This window comes from Phalaenopsis equestris, unplaced genomic scaffold (genome assembly GCF_001263595.1).
Source record: "Phalaenopsis equestris unplaced genomic scaffold, ASM126359v1 Scaffold000002, whole genome shotgun sequence".
Classification (NCBI taxonomy): domain Eukaryota; kingdom Viridiplantae; phylum Streptophyta; class Magnoliopsida; order Asparagales; family Orchidaceae; genus Phalaenopsis; species Phalaenopsis equestris.
In genome coordinates this window covers 51,771,151-51,792,339 of record NW_018164444.1, presented here as the reverse complement: position 1 = coordinate 51,792,339, position 21,189 = coordinate 51,771,151, and the positions used below count along the sequence as shown (strand labels likewise).

The window sequence follows — 21,189 nt, the reverse complement described above, 5'->3', positions numbered from 1 at the left end:
CGTTTTCCATTTTTATATCTAATATATATTATATATTTATATAATATAAGTTATATAATTAATATAATATATTATTTATATATATTAATATTAGGGATGTCAACTGGATCGTCGTTCGCGAACAGCTCGTGTTCGGCTCGTTCGTTAAGAAACGAACACGAACAGTGACTTCACGAATAATTTTGAACACAAGCTTATTTCAAACAAACTAAATTTAAAATAAACCTAACACGAGCACAAGCTCTGTCCGTTCGTGTTCGGTTCGTTTACAACCCTAACCATATGGATTTCCCACCAGCAGCCTCGGCACCTAATTTTTAGGCTTTGGGGCACAGCTCCTTCAGCTCTCCTTATACGCCATTCGCCTGCACTTCACTTCCACCCTAATAGGAGAGAGAGGGTCCCGTACTATTCACAGTGACGTAGTTTCGGATGATCTGTTTGTAATTGCCCCTTTTTAGGAATTTGAAGAAAATAGAGGTAAATTTAGAAAATATTGTTAAAACACCCATTTTTCTCTTATTTTTGGCAAAATTGAATAAGACAAGTTGTTATGTAAGGTGATCACAGTGATCTGGTTGTGTCTAGACGTCGTCAGATCGAGTGGTCAGTCACAAGTAATATTTTTTAAAGGAAGAAAAATTATTACCCATTCATCTGTGTGAACCACCCCACACATGGATCCCGGGCCTTCCTTCCGGCGGCGGAACAAGAAGCAGAACCATCCGCGAAGCACATTTCATAACCCCATCAAGGAAGAATGGGAGAAGCAAGAAAGTATAAACCTGGCGGACCCCCCATTGCGGCCATGGGCTGCAAGCCGTGATCTGCATTCGAAGAGCAAAAGAAGCAGATTGAGGAGGCCCATGAGAAGACCGTTCAACGACGTTCCCAGCACCACCACTACCACCACCAGCAGCGGCGACGTTAGCAGTGCCACCTCCGGCGAGACTGGAAGCGAAGCCACAACCAAAAATAGTGAAGAGTCACCGCCAGAGATGAAGAGGACAGAGGATGAAGATCCGGAGCAGGAGAAGTACATGGGATTAGAAAAAATATTCTGCACGGATGAGATAGGTGCGGCTTGGGTGTGAAGGTAATGGGATAGTATTGATGGTATTGCGGTGATATTGAGAAGCAATATCACCTTAATATCACGATCTACAGGTATGCCCGATGCGCGCAATATCGCTTCTTGGTTATGGCAAGGAAATTAATTACCCCCTTTTATATTTTTTTTGTTCATTTATTTTTCAATGATGAATAATAAACCTACAGTTCCATGAGTTCGAATTGATAGACTTTAAGAAAAATTCTTTTCGTTGAGGTTTTCAATTTTGATTGACTATCACTGCTACTCATATCAAGTTATACAGAAAATAATAATATAAAGGGGGATTTACCTATATAGCACTCAAAATTTTGAGTGTGTATGAGAAAATATTTGGTAAGTGCAACACATCTACGGATAGCGTATAAGAGGAGAGTACGCCCGAATGCATACTCTCTCCTACATTATCTGTCCTCTTATTTGTTGTACATAGGTGACTTGCACGTACTTAACATTTTCTCATTGTTTGATAGCCAGTTTTAAGCAGTATTTATGCTAAAGCCTGCCAAACCACAAAAAAAGAGCATTCATAAATCCTAGAGATTCTTAAAATCCAGTTTTTCTTTCGTTTTGCATTAATTCCAGGATTTAGTAAATCCAGTTATAAGGCAGAGAAGGCAGATTTATTGGATTTAGAAAAGTTAAAGTGTGGGGGATGAGAGAGAGAGAAGGGGGAGAAAGATGAGGGTTACCTTCCTCAATGGTACCACCACTTGTATTGAGAGCTTTCGATCAGAAAGGCAATGGTTTTAGGAGAAAAAAGCAGGGAGCAAGGGTTTTGGGAAGGAGAAGGGTATATGTGTTATTATTGCATGTGTAGAAATTGTAATGAAATGAAGAAGACTTTACTTTTTTACATGCTACAATATTTTGACGGCTTTGTGACGATCCTCTGATGGTTTTTTGCTCTTTTTTATTGTATAATCCGATGATTATGAATCATTGATTAATGGACCAACGACTCACTGACAGTCCCGCAACGATCTATCGATCAACCGATGATGCGTGTCGTCAGTTACTCAACCTATGAACTAACCCGAGAGAAACATATATTTTTTTTTAATTTGGCATTAACCCCTAATCGTTAGTTTATTACGGCCAACTGACGAATAAACAACAGGTATGTTTTCAATATTAACTGTTGGCTTTTGGTTTTCTTTTATATCCAACGGTTAACCAAAAGTTATCAACGATTATGTTTTAAACATAAACCTATGGGTACTACCAGTCACTAAGTTGTCCACTGGTAAACTTCGTCAAAAAGTTTGTAGGTTATAAGATTACCAACAAATGAGTTAGCCATGCCCTATAAACCTTCGAAAAGCCGTCAAATTTGTATTGACTGACGGCTCTAGTATCTATCGATCAGCTTGTCAAAAATAGACTAAATTCGTGTAATGCGCTCACCAGCTGGCACAGACCACTGTTCGCCGCCCTCTACATGTCGCGAGTAATGAAGCACCTTGTTGAACAACAAACAACCCTACAGAGTAACAAAGCACATTTTTTAACAGCAACCAACGCTGCAAAAAAACTAAGCACCTTGTTGAACAATGACCGACGTTGCAGAGTAACGGAACGTCGTATGGAGTAGCAACTAACATCATGGAGTGACGCAGCATTGTGCAGAATAGCGGCCAACATTGCAGAACAGTGAAGGAGCAACGTGTCATCCCAAACACCACACAATGACGCACTTCAAAGACGGTTTATCTAAGTTTCCGTAACTGCTACCACCCTCGACCCTTGTGCAACACCATAACATTATGACCCTTTCCTGCCCATGGGACAAGGGCATGTTCATATATTCATCAAACAATAATGGATATTTTTAATTGGATTGAGCGGCGTGACTTTTTCTTTATTTTGGCTTTCCACATAAAACTTTTGATTTCTCTACCTACCACTTCTATTCTTTGATTATGTGCTAGATTTTCACACAGCTTTATAAACCAAAAAATCACTCTACCATCTCAGATGTTTTATCACGAATCAATAATGATCGAGTAAAAATTATTAGTGATTATATATTGTAACGCCTAATTTTATATTTGTAAAGAAAATATTATAAGTTTAGAGTTAGGAATGATTAATATTACTTTTATTCTCAATATTAGATCCACCCTTGCAAAAGACTTGAAGAACATAATTAAGATGCTTAGGTATGGCCTTCAATGAAACGGAGGAAAGAATAAGAGAGAAGAACTCGATTTTCCTTCATGTCTTTAATGGGGAAAAAGAAGTCATATGAGTAAAACAAAAAACAAAAAAGCCCAAGCAAAAAAAAAAAAACGTAAACAATCGTCCAAATAACAAACGAGGGGTATTAAGAATGTGAAAATCACATATGTTCATCGTAAATGCAAAAAATATATAAAAAATAATAAAAAAAACTTTTTTTTATGGATGGGAGACCTCCGCATATCTGCACACGTATGTAATATTTTTGTCGATAGGTAGGCCTCCCCTAAGGAATCCAACCCTAACTTTTGATTAACGAACGTACACGATGCAAATAACCTCTCTCTCTCTCTCTAAGATTCGAAGGAGAAAAAGAGAAGCTTTTAGAGAAAGACATGAAGAATATATTCAAAGCGGCCTTACTTTAGTTCGTGGATGCCTATCTATTCATGGACTAAGAAGATGACCACTCTTTTCCCACTCTCTGAACCATCCTCCTCCTGGCTTTTATAATCTCTTCCATTTCATCCACCACTTTTGCATGAGAAGAAGCATGTGACCCCAAAGAGATAGAGAGAGAAAGAGAGAGGGTGAGAAATGGGGTGCTGCCCTCTCGGGAAGAAGTTCTCCAAGGCATTTGGGAAGTGCAGTGGTAATCATAATCCCAGACCAGTTTAGCTATTATTTAATCATATTATCATTTTCTTAAAGCTATTTGTTTGGATATTGAAACAGGAAAAGAGGAGAGAAGAAGCATATCCAGAGCAGTTAAGCTTTCGCCACCGCCGGCCTACCTCTACTCCCGCCCAACAACAACACTCATCAAATCTGTAAATTTCAGTAACGATACGCATACGCCCATTGTCATTATTCCGCCTGATCCAAATCCCCCGAAACCACGCCCGGTAGAGAATCCTGCACATCAGCACCCTATGAGCACCACCACCGCCACCACTTCCGCCGCCGCCGCCGCCGCCACCTCAGCTCCGGCGAAACCGGTGCCCATAGCTGAACCGTCGCATGTGGTGAGTTCACCGGCCACAGGTCCGGTTCAAAAACAACCGGGTCCGGTCCAGCGCGGCCCGCCGCATTGCTACGTGATGTCGCCGTTGCCGAGGTGGGAGGAAAGGCCGCCGCGGAGAAGGGAGTACTTGAGCGGGGAGTACAGTTACTATCCTACCCCTATTCGAGAGGGTATTTACAACATTGGCACCGATCCTAATCGCCTCACCTCCATTTTCAGCGAGGAGAACCCTAATGCCTGCACTATTGTATGAAGGAATTAATGGTGATATAAAACTAAATGTATCATATATTTCCTTTTTTTAATATATATTATTTGTTTTTCGAGATTTTTACGTATGAACCCAAACTTCAAATTTTAATTCTAAATTATAGGTTTAAGGGGTCAAAAAATTATATTTAAAAAGTTTAGGCGGTTGATATGTAAAAGTCCCTTTTTATCTACTATATTTTATGTGAGTGGGAATCCGATCCGTGCGAACATCAGATGTCTACCATCCCCCTCATGACTTGCGTCTTGTTTGTTAGTTATGTAGTATGTACGTAAATGCCGCGTACCCCGGCCTGTTGGTTGTCATCCTCGGTATAAGACCCCTTAGGTCGGGGGTTCGAATCCCCTCTAGCAACGTGAACCTTAAGAAGGTGGTACTCAAATAATTAGACACATTATAAGTAGTTGGAGGCTCGTATAATAGTCCTTGGTCATTTCTTAATATATATATACTGGCAGAATTGCCATTGATTGATTCAGAATCACAGGCTCATAAAAATATAAATAAAAATAAAAAACATGCAGAGTTACGATAGACTACTACTACAACATAACCTAAAAATTTAACACTCCTACTCGCCAAACTTTACAAAAAATAAAAGATTTAAATCCATCAATCTAAACACTCACATTGGCCAGAAGATGACAAGAAATTTACCTCAATAATATCATCATTCTCCAAACCAAGTCCTGCAGGAGTTGCCGTAGGACTCACTCTCTGGCCATCAAAAGAGAAAGTAAAGCTTTCTACCTTCTGCTTCGCCTTTTCGGCATATATTTTGAACAGCTTTTCAAACTTATCATCCTACATATGTAAGGAAAAGGGCATCAGAAGTTCTATGTATTCGCATATCTAGCCTCATAATTTTCATATTTAGATATATATTACTCAAAAAAGTTGACATTACATAAAAATACCACCATTACTAGTTTTGTAGAAGTGAATAAAACAGTTTTTTCATGCGTGGGTTTACGAGACCAAAGTGTTCTGAATATAAATATCAAATTTTAAGTGCTGGATATGTCAATACACAAGAATTATGCGTTATGTAAATTTTTCAAAAACGCAAAAAAGGGAAAAAGACAATCAGATTCAGTAAAATATAATACCATGAACAGCCGAAACTGCTGCTGTCCACCCTTGCTGTCCTGGATTGAGATTACAATTTTCTCTCTTTCAACCTTTTCAAAACATCTCTCTCCTTCAGCTTCAACAGCCGGTTTTTCGGTGATATAAGCATCACTATTTCCAAATTCTGATGCTGAATTTAGCAGATCCTTAGCTGCTTCGGCCAGTGATGCCAGTTCCTGTTTTGTTGATCTGTAGAGGAACACATATGTTGGATATAGGAAAAAATGAGAACCAACTAAAGACAAGTTTGCAGCATATTATATCACATAGCAATTGAAGAATGAATAAAAGTCATTCATTTCATGAGGAATCATAAGAAGATTTTAAATATATATATATATAGTAATGTTGCCGAATATGCCGTAAGATATAATTCTTCATACTCATTGTTGAAAAAAAAATGAGACAGGACATTTGTTATATGACACAAAATGAAGAAAAGCATGAAAAACCATGTTAAATTCAACTTTCTGGGGCTTTACCAGCAGTTTAGAGGAGTCCATCCCGAGAAGCAGGGTCTCTGGTTTATGACTGATGTGATGTTAACAATTTGGAGAAATTTAGATGTTAGATATGTAAACGAATAAGAATTGTATGGCCTGTGATGTAAATATCTCTAGAAGAAATTGACCGGCATTTTTTTTGGGAGACGTGCGGGGATCAGAAGTAACACAGGGAGTCAAGGCAGCAAAATGCTGAAAGGGATAAACAAAAATCAGAGGAAAAGCTGGAATCAGCCACAGAAAACTATAGGATAGATTAACTGCGCTCTAATACCGCCACAAACAGCACAATATTCTGGGATATCTGCAGGATTTCAGAGATGGAAATGGGAATTTTCAGACTTTCTATTTAGGAAAGTTAAAGTACTCAGCAGCCCATCAAGAGGAGAGGACCAGAAAAAAGTTGTGGAATAGATCAGAGAAATAAGTCTAAGATGAAAACCAAAAGTATAATGCATTATATTGTTTCATCGCAACAGAACGAAATTTCAGATCACCGGCCATCATAATCTAACTTTTCAGCTTTTCCTTCATCTGATGTAGGATGCCATAAGACCTCTGGTATTCTAATGCAAGGCTATGACGAGGTAATCAAAATTACACACTTCCAAAATTTGTAGTTTACAAACTCTTAGTTAGACAACGACTCATCCCTTGAGATAATAGCTGAAAATATATAAATCTAACACAAATGATAATTAAAATTTTATCCTGAAGAAATAAAGCATGAAAATCATACATTGGGTTTAGAATCGCACAGCAATAACAGATCATAATATGCCAAATTTGACAAAATTTAATCATCTAATCGAAACAATGACTAATATTAGAGAAGTAAATGAACAAAGCACGGATCTCAATCTCCAATTGCAACAAGACAGGGCTAAGAGGAATTACATTGAAGTATAAATTCATTCAATCAAGATAGAAATCAAGTATTATTTTTCCATGCATCAAATCCCCAATCTATAATCACAATTTCCCTAAATTTACAGATAAAATAAAGATAAAACCAGAAGCTAATTTTGTTATACTGAACCAGAAACTTCAGGAATTACATCAGAATCATAACATTCCGGGGGGTAAACCATAGGAATTGTGTAAAGCTGCTACAGATCACACAAATCAGATGAAGTGCTAAATAGAAAGGTTGAAGATGCAGAACATTGAACAGAATGTTAGAAGAGTTCTATGGGGCAAACAGAAAAAAAGAGCACAAAACCCAACCAACTTAAAAAAAAAAAAAAAGAACACCAATACCAATGGATTGAAGACTCCAAAAACTCTGAGTACAAGCATTCAAGCACAAGCAACAGAGCCAAACACAAAAGCCATCCATATACTTCCAAATTTTATGGCCCTTGGAAGCTACAGATCAATCTTCTCCAGCTTAGAAAAAAAAAATCAGCTCCAACAAAATGTTTAGTTGATATCCGTTAATAATTTAAGCCTAATTATTGACCTTCCTACAAAATAATCCATGAATTGTCACAAGTAGATCTATTATTGCAACTTATAAGTCACTTTATGATTTTATCTTTAATAATAGTTTCATAAAAAACCTAGTATTAAATATGAGACTTTTTCAGAGAAGACTTCAAGCATTGGTCGACAGTTCATGAGACAAGTAGAATCCAATACATCAAAAACGAACTAATACAAGAATTTCCTGATTGATATGTTACCAAGAAACTTATTTGATGGGGCATGAATCTCAGCATTTTAGAAAATAAATCTTCCATATTCAAATTTAAGATCATCCAAATTCTAATTTCAATAAATTTTTAGTGAAGCTAAGCATCAAAACTATACAAGACTAATGACACTGAAAGTAATTTAATCTGATTCAAAATAAGACAAGATGAAACACTTGAAGTGTAATATCTAAATTTGGTTTGATTATAGTCAAATCGATTGGCTCGACAAAATGAATCCAACAAAAAGCCTAAGATTATTTAATTTTGAGTAGTTTAAACACTCAAATTTTGTAAAAATAGCTTGTAATTAAAGGAATAAACACGGCATTACCACAGATTTTTTTAGGAGATTGGTCAAATTTATCAAAATGATCCCCTCAAAAACTATAAATAGACCATCATTCTTAACATGATAGGGGAAGAAGAGAAGAGTGATCTAACAACTAAAGCATAACTCATAATGAGAAGTGCAAAAGAACAACCACCAACTATTTTTGACATCCGCAACAATTGTTGCAGTCAACTACAGTTATTGTAGCAACTAACTACATTTGTTGTAGCCTAACTATGGTCGTTGTAGCCACAAACTACAATTTTGTACTCAACTACAATTAGGGTAAGTCACCAACTACATTTGTTGTAACTTAAACTATAGTTGTTGTAGCCCCCAATTATGGCTTTTGTAACTAAATACGATTGTTATAGCCCAATTATAGCTATTATAGCCAAACAACGATAGAACTATAATTGCCAATTTTTGTAATCTCATCTTCCCCAATTCACAAGAAAAGTGAACCCATATACTTACAATTTTTTAATAGATTATTTAGACTAGGCAAGTCCCCGTGATTTTTTTTTCTTTTCTATAATTTTTTCCCAAAAAAAAATTTTGATTGTCATTTGTCTTTCTATCTTTGTGCGGCGAAAAATTATACTGAGCTAAGCCTTAAGATTTCTCTACTATTTTGAGAATTTTCTAGTGCGCATTCTAACTTTCTTGTATTCATCTCAAGCATTTTTGTTTAGCATTTTTGTTTCCTTATATGATTTTTTTTTTTTTTCACTTTGGTAGTTAATATATTGAAGATTCCTATAGGAAACCTTTCAGAGCTTAAAGCAACTCATGATCTTATCATCCAGTATAAATTCATATCTTCAATAAAGTTATAATTAATTTCATCAAAAGTAAAGTTCTGGAATGCTTTTATGGCATTCATGAAAATAGCTAATGAATGATATAATATGGTGTGATGCATGCAATAAAAATACTAAAATATTAATAAACCTCCAAACAAATACTAATAAACAAAATATAACTATTTTTTAAAAGAGATGTTAACGAAAATAAAAAATTGATGCTTACCTGCATATTTTTTTTTCTAATAAAAAAAAATCACACAAATATAATGGTTATTCTATCGACAAACAACCTCAAATAAAAAAATAATTCAAATGGCTTAAATATCATGAATCTTATAATAAGTCGTGATTTTGTTGATTTACCCAATATTATACCCTAAAACTAGTCATTATAATAAAACCTTAAGCTATGATACAAATCTAATATAAGAATTCATGGGTACTGAATTTTCTAATGCAAAATTTGTTGATGAGATGCACAAACATAAGCATGCACTTTCAAATTCACAAGAAAACCATTCACATTCAATTGAAAATCATGTAGTAAAATCAGATTATATTAAATTTGACAGCATTTAATCACAATAATAGCAATTATTAAGAAGAAGACAATAAAAGACAATAAAAAATTATCAACTAGAAGAATTATGCCTCTTGTTGGTACAAAGAGATAACTTTCCCAAGAAAATCTTTGATCTTCAATTGCTCAAGGAGAAAACTGCAAAGAATTATATCCAACTGGAATTCTTTTAAGCAAGATAGAAATCAAATTGAAATGTCTCAAGTTCCTAAACTAATAATTGCAAAGTCCCTCAAATTCTGTAATAAAAAACCTTAAAGAAAACTGTCCAACTTAATCGTGAGCTACAAATCATAGGAATTTCGTAATGGCCACAACATTCAAAGTTATGGAATCACAAAAGAATCAACCGTAAAAGAATCACGAAATAGTCATAATCCGAATCACCTGAATCACAAGAAAGCCAAATGGAAAGACCAAAGACAATGAAACAAAAAGAACCAAAGTTTACATGTGGTCAAGGACAAAGTCAGTAGGATATTGATAATAAGAGTTACTCCAAGCTCCTTAATCAAGTAGGACTCGTAGAATTAAACAAAAAAAAGGACAAAAAAAAGGAGATTTTTAGTTTTTTTTTTTTTTTAGAGGCTTCCAAAACCATCACCAAGCCTTAATTTCTACAAAGAATAAAACATGCATTTCAAACAAGCAAAAAAGATGAATGAATGACTGTAAAATTGTTTATTCAATTTCCTAAAATGACGAGAGCAACAAAGCAAGTAAATATTCAAGGCTAAATTCAAGATAATATTCTAACCTCCCAATAAAAAGAGGAGAAAATAAGAATATTCAATCAATTCTCCTAAAAAGAAAGGGCATCACTAAATAAAGAGGAAATAAAGAAGAATTAAAATAAACCTCTATAATTTACCCTGGAAATCTCTCTCTTCTAGATGCCCAGTCAAAACAAAAACAAATCTAGAAAAATTCCATTGATAATATTCTTAAATCATTTGATAAAATTAAATGTGATTCGCACCAAGATCAAAATGTCATATCAAATAGTATATGTTCATCGTTAGATTGTTTTTCCTATTAAAATGTATTAAGTAGATAATGGTCTATGTACATCAAGAAACCAAGAAAACCAGGCAAAAAGAGAAACATAATAAAGCGATAAAAACTAAAAAGGCATCATGTGGAACCTCTGGCTTGAACCATAGTAAAAAACTGAAGAATGACATTAAAAATTTTTCTAGCCCCTTTAGGTATAAAGAACATAAAATCTTCTATCCACCCGATAATTCATTCTTAATGCCACAATCAAATAAAATATAAATTATGACAAATAATCATCATTTTATTCACCAATGGAGGAGGTTGAGGTATTTCCAGAACATAAAAGGAATTATTGGTGATAATTTCAACAAAAAATTTCCCGATCAACACTAAGAAGTTGACAAGAGAAGATCCGTCAACTAGTTTCTTCTGAAGAGAAATATGAATAGGCATCAGGTTTCAAGAATAGACTGGAATAGAAGGATGATCTTCTACGAAGAAGTCAATAAGTGGAGGGTTCTGTGACTGAAATTGAAGATTTCGAAGTTAAGGATGAGCCTTGAGACAATCCAAGAATTTGCGTCCAAAAGTAAGGCAAAAAAATAAAACAGTACGAAGGAATGTTTTTAAATTTCACCTCCTTCCGATGTCCAGAAGATGAAAACCCAATCCACACCTCAACATGGAATAGGGTAGTGACATTCATTTGTAACAATACTACACTAACAGAAAGGCCTAACACCACAAATTGTTCTAGCATCCACTTATAGAGGCTTTTCCGAATATTGAAGTTAAAGACCATAACGTCAAATACTTGAAGAAATGCAAATGAATTCATGAATAAAGTGATCCAAATTGGAGTGACAAAATGCTCCACGGAACAATCAAAATGTGGGGACCATTTTAACGCACATCGAGATACCATTAAATATAGTAGAACTGTTTTATAAATAGTATGACATAATCTACTATTAAAAAAATTCTTATGATGACAAGTCGATGACCAATGATCCCACTGAAATAATCGTTTAGCAGCTATAAATCAAACACAAACTTGCAATTTCCATCATGGTAGGGTGACCAATGAAAAACTTGCCAATAAATGAGAGAGTGAGGGAGGCAAACGTAAAAATCTCCTCATTAGAAGAAAAAAAGACATTTACCCTACAAAGATGAATATTTTTTGTATTGAATCTCTAAGTTTAATGAAAGAATAATGAAAATCTGATAAATGATGAAAAGAAAAATCTACAACATTCAAACTGCAAACATTGCAAAAGAACACGAAAGTAAAGGAGAATGAAGTTCAAGCACCACGAAGGAAGCAAAATAGCCTCCGAGATATCAAGGGCCACAGGCAGAGCAGACGACCCCACTGCTAAGTCAACCAAGGCTCTAAGCACACGAGTGGGGCACACAAAGAAGCTCCAATGAAATCGGATGTGCATAACATTTTCTAACATAAATAAATAAGAGAAAATACACAAGACCACGTACATTTAAAAGAAAAACTATAAAAGAAAAACTAATGCCGGCAAAAAAAAAAAAAAGGATGGCCAGACAGGGCTGTCCTAAGAGCCATATATGCAATTAGCATGCAAAACAAAATTTTTCCAAATGTTTATTTACAAAAACTTTATTATAACTTTATCATATAAATGATAAGATTCAATAGACTTCAAACTGTATTGTGGGAAAAAAAATGCCCATGTCGTAGCGATAAGAACAATTCATTGATCTCACATGCTCGTGTTACCTCCGAGGAGACAATCCACCTGGCAATGAAAACCTTATGTAAATTATTGTAAGAGTTGTTGGATCGGTGTCGGAATCTCTACCAACTCTGTACCATATCTCTTCCATGTTATGCAAATCAATCAACAATCTCAACCCAGTGTCCTATATTGCCCTAACCATATCCTTAAGTGTCACCAAGGTCTTGTACAAACTAGTGTAACGGCGAAGTACCACCATCATGTCTCCCTCTTGGAACTCAATTGTTAAAAGATTTCAATTAATCTTAATCTACCCTAAAAACTGCATCGTTAATTTCATAGTTTCTTGCAATCCTTGCGGTCTCAGTGGACAAAATGCTACTTGAATTTTTGGCCCCAACCATCTCATGCAGTTTACTTCCAATACTTCTTTCGATAGCCCTCTCAAATGATTGGATATCACTTCAAATTTCTTCTTATAATCCATGACAGAACATGGATCAATTCAAAAAACTGCTCATGTAAATCCCCTTCGCGTGTGAGTTTAAACGCTCCAACAATCAGTCCTTGAATTCTTCTCATGTTCTAATTAATCAACGTTGTTCAATCAATTGACACCATACTAGAGCCTTCACTTCCAAACAAAGAGCTACGGCCATTAATTTTCGTCCTCTGTTAACCCATTAACAACAAAGTATCTCTCCACATGATAAATCCAACCATAGATATCGTCTCCTTCAAAGATTGTCACCTTCAGCTTTCTTATGCATGAGTATTATCCCTAATTTCCTCGATTGTAATTCATTCCACCCAACGGGAGTTGGATTCCCTTCCCAAACCTATATTGATTTTCTTTCTTCCATAAGTCTAGTTTGCCCCATAATCAGCTCCCCCGTTCCCATAGGCTCATGGATCGCTTTCTGCCCAGAAGGCTGCCACCAAAAAAGGCACTAGCGCGGGTAGATGCGCAACTCAGTCGGGTTCTCATCCACTGCAATAAATTGGTTGTGATATTTGATATCTTTTTATTATTATGTACTAAATAACTCATGCAATAAATTGGTACAAGACTATTTAATTGTTATAACAAGTCGACGCAAAATTGAAAGTCATTTATTTTCTTTAGAACTATAGGATATCAAAGGAAAATGATGGACAACCAACTGAAGGAATATCCAATGGAAACTTGATATCATCATGGCAGTTACCAATGAAACATTTGCTTTTAGACCAACGAAATAACTATCAGTACAAGATTATAGTAAATAGTATTGTCTATAGTACTTATGAAAAAAAAAAACAAATACTCACCAAACTTTTATTATTACAACTAATAAAATTCCCTCAAGCACTAACTTGTCCCGTTGAAATTTTCATCTACCTTTGCTATTGGATTTTGGTCAGCACCATAGACCAAAAATTCATCAATACAACCTTATAACTAGTTTTTCCATCTTAATATTGATGGAATTTCGATCACCCATTGATAAAATTAACGACGCACATTTTACTATTAGACATTTTTCGAAAATAAATCCATGAGGCAAGACATAAGCTTGAGACCGTTTGAAGTTAAAGCCACAAAATAAACAAATTGTGCAAAGTAAGAAATATTGTAATAATTTCAACGTATAGGGTTAAAAATAAATATAAATACCCTAATTTATTAATATCATAAAAGATAATTTATTAGCATCCTAATATAGTAAAAAATAAAAAACTATAAAAAAAAACATGTAACATGTTAAATTTCAAACAACAAACCATAAAATAAGAAAATTCATACAAACACGAAAGTGGGATGTAATAACATAGCAATTCAAAATAAGTTTGGTACAAATAGTCTCTCTTTACACTCCTACTAACAACCAATGAAATAAAAACAAAACAAGTCACCAAGGTTTAAAAATCTAAATTCAATTATTACCACAACACTCATCACTCAATGGGGTCTTCATTAGAATCATCAACATAATGATTTTTTTTTTTGCCTCCTCATCCTTAGTTGAGTTTATCTTCTCCCATCCTCCTCATTTTCAATCTCAATAATATTCCTCTTATCAATTCAATAATAATTTATCGAATATTAATCAGAATTAAAATAATATAACTCAACTACATCTTCACCGGTGTATTATTTATTTAAAAAGTATTTTATTAGGATTACTTATATTCATTTTTTAATTAAAAAATCATAGTCTGGGTGTGCACGCCTCACCAAAACTAAGGCAATGTGTCCCTTGTATTGTGTGAGACGTACACCTCATGCAGTGCCCAATAAGGCGTAAGTGTTATTTCAAATTTCTTAAAATATTGATAAAGCAAACCTCAAGGTGTGTCTCATATTGCTTAATTTTAAGTCATGGGTGTTGACACCCTTGTGTTATTTAACTAGAGGGCAAACAGATACACAATTTCGGGATTGTCACTTGCTATGGCTAGTTACAATAGTTATCTAGATCTATTATGCTCCTCTTATTTCTTATACATAAAAAATAAAGGATTATCTTGAGTGATAATAGTAAAATTAATAGAATGATCTCTATCATAGAGTGATTGTGGTTGAAATATAAAAATGGTGATCCAATGTTAGCACTTGTGTTTGAGAGGCTCTGCTTAATCTTTTAGGAGCTACAATTAACACTTTAGGCTCAAAGGATATGCTTACACTTGCGAGTGGCTAGATGTCATAGAAGCTCGTGAAAATTGAAAGTTATGCACAATCATTACAAGGCGACAGTGAGCTTGTCGGTTTTAAAGGTTAAGTAAATCATTAGTGTGTTGCACTAGGCCTTTAGCATCTAAAAACTACACTCAGTTGTTATAGGTGTCAATAAATGACCCAAACAAGAAATTGCCTCAGAATTTTTTGGTTCAAGTTGACCAGATTAGTATTTGAATCAGGTTTGGGTCACGCATTTAGACCCAATTATTATTCACGTTAGGTTTGGGTTGATTCAGATAACTCAAATTTGACTCAATTATTATTTGGGTTCTAATTATGTAGGTTTGAGTCAAGTTAATTAAGTTAATTGATTCATATTCAAGTTAATTGGATCATGTGAATCCAAAAATTGCATGATCCATATAAAAATAAGTTGGATGGGTTGGGTTTAACTAAACAAGTTCAAATTGAGTAGGGTTAAGATCAAATACTTTAACTAATATATTGAATAGATTAGCTTCATTTCTAGTATATTCGATTCAAGTTGACTTCAAGCCAGATCTAAAACCAATCTTTCTACGCAAATTAACACCCCTATAGATTACTTGAGGTTGGCCAAAAAGATTTATTTCCACTAGGGCAAGGCTATGCTGAATTTTTAAGGGGATGAAATAAGCATTTGAAGGCCAGTAGTCTATGCTCAAATTCCTTAAAATGGCCTACGAGCTTTACTCCTATCAAAGCTTTTAAGATCCAAAGGATATTCTTAGATGTTGACTTCCATCAGCTCATAATATAGACTAATATCTTGTGATGCTCCTAATTGGGCATTTGCTTGGCAAAGACTCCATTTAGTCAGTCTCTTTTACTTTTTAAAGGACCAAATCTCCTATATGAAGAGCCTTAGCTTCAAATTGAACTTAAAAATAAGGCAACGCTTAAATTGTATTCATGATTTCTATAGGATGGCTTGAGGCACTTTACATCTAACAAAAAGGAACTGGCTTTATAAGTTTAAAGAGGATTACGTTGATGTAACAAAAATTTTACTAAACTTCAATGTGTTGCAAGATTTCATATATTTTCATGGTTTTTGGCACTAATCTCAATACTTAAGTCTATATTGTGTTGAGATAACACATCTTGTACAAAACTAAGTAGCCCTTGATCGTTATTGTCTTAAGGAGTAACATATTTAATGCGAAGTGGTAAATTGACGAGATGGCTTGGAACATGCTCAAAAGCAAAGCTTCTAAAGGAGTATAGGTTGATGATGCCCTAAGGAACATAAAATGCATTTACATTATCTCATAAAGTTGGTTAGCGTTCCACAAAATGATAAGAGTGACAACGTTTTCAAGTTCTCCTGGTTCACTGGAGAGCCAATCAATGACCCCTTTATGGGGCATAAGTTCTTATAAATGCATGTTTTTTCACGGTATAAAAGAAAAAATTGTCGATTAAGCTACCCAAGTTTACGAGAATATGGTAAACTTCAAGATTATCAATAACTATTGTGAAAACCATGCAACAATAAAAACAATGTAATTGACAAGTATAACATTGACTCCAAAAAGTGATAAGATGTGTGTATATACAGGTAAGAGCCTAAATCATCTAGATTCATTGAAGGCTTGATAAAGCAATGGTTCTATTTCACTCCTACAAAAATGGTGTTGATTACCCCCAAATTCTATATAGCTCTTCGTGGTCATGGTTCATTTCCTTTAATTGGTCATACCATACTGACACTAAAACTCCCTAATGTGCCCTTTCAACAATTGATCCAATAAAACTTTTAGGAGATAGCAATCTTCCATGTTGTGTTCATGATCATTGTGATGGTATTAAAAGTTGCAAAAAAAAACTTTCTATATTATCTAAAGTATTCACAAAAATGAATAGATGGCAATCTTCTATGTTGCGTCCATCACTCACCCCTTCGCTAATGGCTCAAACTGCATTGGTCTCAAGGCATTTTCTCTTCCAATAATCGGGTAAAAGCTGGGCAAAACATGAAGATGATTTACCCCTTGATCAAAGTTAAAAATGGGGAAGTCGGGGTCATGAGAAGTTCTAACGATTTTCATATCATACCAATTCAAATTTTCAATACATTCATTTCACCCGCAAGTTCAATTATAGCCGTAAAATTCTTTACTTTGAACTCTCGCAAGGTTCTTAACAGCTCTGTATTGATCTTGAGAAACATCTCTCCCTTCTTCAAATGCAATAGAATATTTTTTTAACACTAAACGATCGACAACAGTATATTTTATGTTTTAATAGAGGTTTTGTCTTTTCTTAAAAATATTTGCTTGGATAAAATAGTTTCATGGTGAAATCTTCCCAAAGGCCAAAAAGTTTACCTCGAAGGCTTAGTTTATGCTCTGGTTTGTTACAAAACCATTGGTTTTTACTTTGGTTTGTCACAGCAGTATCGGTTTCTACTCTAGTTTAAATGGAAAAAAATATTAGTTGTTAATTGGAACATATATATTATGGTATGCTTGCTTTCTGCTTTGATTTGTGATAGTGCTACTGATTTTTATTTGCAAGTGCACCGATAGTAGCTCGAGCTCTTTTAATAATAGGCAATTGTATAACTCTTATAATTTGAAGAGTAATGATTTTTGTAAGAATACACTTTTGATAATTTTTTGGTTCAATGATCTCCTATGATCTATTTTGAAGCACGTGCAAGGTTCTTGACAATGATGTTACACTCCATTTGTCTCAACAAGCTCAACCTAGTTGTTCAAAATTTCTCGTGTTCATCTCTTTATAAGTAAGCATGTTGTAGGATGGAATCAAATAGCGTGTTTCCTGTTCAACCCAGTAAATATGTTGCCTATTAAGCTATTACTATTCCTAACTATGTTCTTTTCGGGTTGATCATTGTCTTTTGTTGGACCTGAAATTGTATTTCCCAAAAAGAACATAAACACTTTTGGTTCTCTTGCTAATATCATTTCAAACAAGATTCACATAGCAAACTATTATTTCATATCTAAATCTCAAATTATTCAAAACCTTACCACATAAATTGAATCACTTCAGTTTAGTTGGTTAGGTTATATCAATATTTTGATTGGTTCGGTTTTACAATTATAGGTTTTCAATGCAATCAATTTGACCAATTTGTAAACCAATCCATCTAAACTGATCAAAAGCAAAGGCGATAAGACTTAAAGCCTCAAGTAAACCATTTTGTTGATATAGTTTCGTTTTTTGAAGGATCTAATATGATCTCAAACAAGTTTTTAGCAACCAAAAGTTTGGAATGGCCATCTTTCAAACTTTAAAACAAGGGTACTATCATAATGGTGGGTAAATTTAAAATATCACTGACTTCCCGTGGTTTAATTAAATAGTATAAACTCATAGATATTCATTCTAATTTTGCTTAGGAAAGAGAAAAGTCTAGATGGTCTTCTATGGTTTTTGAAAGCTTAAGAGTAAAATGAGAAATTATTTATGAAACATCTCGTAAGAGGTAATACACATCAATCAAAGCTTGTAGAACCGCAAAAGTATTGAAACCTTAAAAGTTGAAAGCTTGACATGGAAGTTAATTGTAATGGACACCACATAAAAGGGCAAAATGACCTTCAATTAGGTAAGATGTTTAACCAGGCCAATAGAACCCATAGAAGGATCTAACTAAGATCTGTGAGAATGGTCATGTAAAAATGGGATCTTTCTTCCCTCATGAAAAAGGCCTCCCATTAACTTTAACTTAAACCATTTTTAATCAAAGTTCAAGGAAAATGATATGTGTCTCCCCATCCCCCTCAATTTTAACAATTGAACAATTGAAAGTTTTGCTTGTCGATATGAGGTTGCCAAATTCGTTGGCTTTAGCTTGTAGAAGTATATTTAGTTATTGTTGAAGTGCCTCTGATGACAAACTATTGAGTCAAATAATTTTATTGAACAAAAAGCTTTCTAGAGCGCCAAAAAAGAGTGTTACTGTATATTATAACAAATAACAATAAGAATGGTAGGTCAAGTGAGGAGAGGAAGTTCATCAATGTGAGAGAGAGAGAGAGGAAGCATATCAAGAACTTGAATAAATAGTATTATTTTCATGTAGCTCATCCTTTAGGGAAAAAAATTATTTTCTTTTGTTTACTTTTTAAATGGAGGGTTCCAAGTGAAGATTAAATTATTTTCTTTTGTCAACTTGTTGCAGCATGCAAGATATTTATAGAATATCATCCAAGTTTGTTTTATTTGCAAAGGATTAACTCTGTAAGCTTTCTCAAGAAAATCTCATTATATGTAACATTACACATGTCATGATAATAAGTTAGTGAATCACATTTTCTTTGTATGGAGATTACAGCTCGCAAATTATTTACATAATTTTAGATAATCAATAAAAAATTTCATTCTTATTCCATCCGAGGTTTTGCATTGTCCATAATCAAGGTTTTTAACTTTACCAGCATAATTTCACTGTCCATATGAGATTCAATTTCTCAATTCTTAAAAATTCATCGTCTCCTCAAAAGCAATCTACAGTGCCTCTCTTAAACCTAGTCTGTTTCCATCTTACTTGACTAGCTCCCAATTATTTTGTTGTCTAGTCCACCACTCAGATAAGTTTGAAATTTCAACCACTCAAAGGATTCTGGTACATGTAAGGTTCAAATAAGTCCTTAAGAATGGACAGAGTTTGCTACCCGCACATTGGATCTTCATTGTCCAAAATAAATCACAATTCTTTTAAGTATGCATTTAAAAGTGTGAATGAAACAATCATGAACAAGCTCAATTGTTTGTTCATCTCAGCTTCATAAATAAACAAACAGTTATTTTTTTTATTTGTATTTGGCTCATTTATTTATCGAGCCAAACAAGATTTATTTGTTAATGTGAAAGCTATTTGAAATTATAGAATATAGTTGATGTGCATATATGTAATTATTCATGCATAAATACATGCATAGATATGAGTACACAACCTATATGTTAATGCACACATAAACATACAAACATACAATAATACATGAACCGCATATATATACACATATACACATGTATATATGAGCTATTATCGAGTCTAACATGATCAAATAAGATAACATTCATGTTTAGATCATTGAGATGATGACCTTTTTAATATGCTAAGCTAATTATCAAACCAAATGATCAAACATGACCAAGGAGCTTTATTGATAACTATCGCCAATTGAGACGGACAATGAAGGTATGCCAACACAGGAACTCACCATAAAAGCACGGATGAAAGGATTAAATCCATAAATACCTCAACGCTTTTAAAGTTTTGTCTTCAAAAACGGCTGAACTTATACATCGCATTTTGGGTGGAGGTGGCAGCCAATCCTCTTCTTCATCGTCCTTCTTCTTATCTTTACTCCCCTCTTCCTCATCGTCCAGTATATTCACAACCTCCTGACCATTCAAACAATCTTCACCCAAAAGAAAGCAAGAAAATACTAATCCGACACATCCAGTCTCGTAAAAAATGGTGTAAATCAAACAAAAAAGTAGCAATGCACTTGCCTTCCCACCTTTCCTCTTCTGCTTCCCAATCGAAGCCACCGGAGAATCATCCAAATCGTCATCTGAAGCTACCGCAGAACTTAGAATACAAGAAAAAACTCACTTGAAACGTCAATGTAAAGGACGACTTACCGCTAAGGTGATGGAAGGCCGCCGAGTGGACGCCGCTGTAATCGAATAGAGGAGCAAACTCTTCTTCTAATCCGGCTTCGTCCTGCCGCCATATGTTCGGTGAGAGTCCCCAAAGAGCAGTAAGAATGAGAAAGTAAGATAGTTTACCATATGCGAAGAGAAAGCCGGAGAGCAGTAGAAGCCTCTCCGCTAAGAAATCGAATGGACACAGACCAGGTAGGACGCCGAGGAGGTGAAATTGTTAGTTTAGGGTTTTTTATTTCGAATTTTATCCCTCAGTTTCTATTATAGTAATACGCATAAAATAATTAAATTAGTTTCCCTTAATTTCCCATTTAATTAATTTTTTATTATATTAAAGTTCTGACGTGCCACCCCATTCCTATACTCCCTTATTATGAAGCACCTAAACTAAATTTTTTACGTGTAATTTTTAATATATATAATACACTACATTTTCACTGCATTACTTATCAGCAAACCAACCCACCCCTAAATATTAATATAT

General features: G+C 34.4%; 2 protein-coding genes across 6 annotated transcripts in view; one reads left to right on the top strand and one right to left on the bottom strand.

Moving 5' to 3' along the window:
* LOC110037540 overlaps positions 1–20,920 on the bottom strand; it is a 39,780-nt gene extending 18,860 nt beyond the window's left edge. Inside the window, exons 1-7 of one of the 5 annotated variants that reach the window (XM_020742212.1) lie at positions 20,829–20,920; positions 20,682–20,763; positions 20,558–20,617; positions 20,293–20,455; positions 5,697–5,907; positions 5,245–5,391; positions 262–437 (exon numbers count right to left, since the gene is read on the bottom strand). In XM_020742212.1, coding sequence (XP_020597871.1) covers positions 384–437; positions 5,245–5,391; positions 5,697–5,907; positions 20,293–20,455; positions 20,558–20,617; positions 20,682–20,763; positions 20,829–20,831 — 720 coding nt within the window. In that variant the 5' untranslated portion in view covers positions 20,832–20,920 and the 3' untranslated portion in view covers positions 262–383. Of the gene's footprint in view, positions 1–261; positions 438–5,244; positions 5,392–5,696; positions 5,908–20,292; positions 20,456–20,549; positions 20,618–20,681; positions 20,764–20,828 lie in introns of those variants that run through there. The other 4 variants (XM_020742218.1, XM_020742223.1, XM_020742230.1 and 1 more) reach the window with 4 other exon arrangements.
* LOC110037591 (proline-rich receptor-like protein kinase PERK8) lies at positions 3,636–4,634 on the top strand. The gene is made up of 2 exons (XM_020742280.1): positions 3,636–3,944; positions 4,028–4,634. Exons 1-2 carry the CDS (start codon positions 3,890–3,892, stop codon positions 4,567–4,569), a joined length of 597 nt encoding a protein of 198 aa, XP_020597939.1. The 5' UTR covers positions 3,636–3,889; the 3' UTR covers positions 4,570–4,634.
* Positions 20,921–21,189: the final 269 nt, after the last annotated feature.

Excerpts from the sequence above, each read along its gene's own strand:
- LOC110037591 (XM_020742280.1), top strand. The coding sequence starts at position 3,890 with ATGGGGTGCTGCCCTCTCGGGAAGAAGTTCTCCAAGGCATTTGGGAAG. Across the intron at positions 3,945-4,027 it reads GGCATTTGGGAAGTGCAGTG|GAAAAGAGGAGAGAAGAAGC; the intron begins GTAATCATAATC and ends ATATTGAAACAG.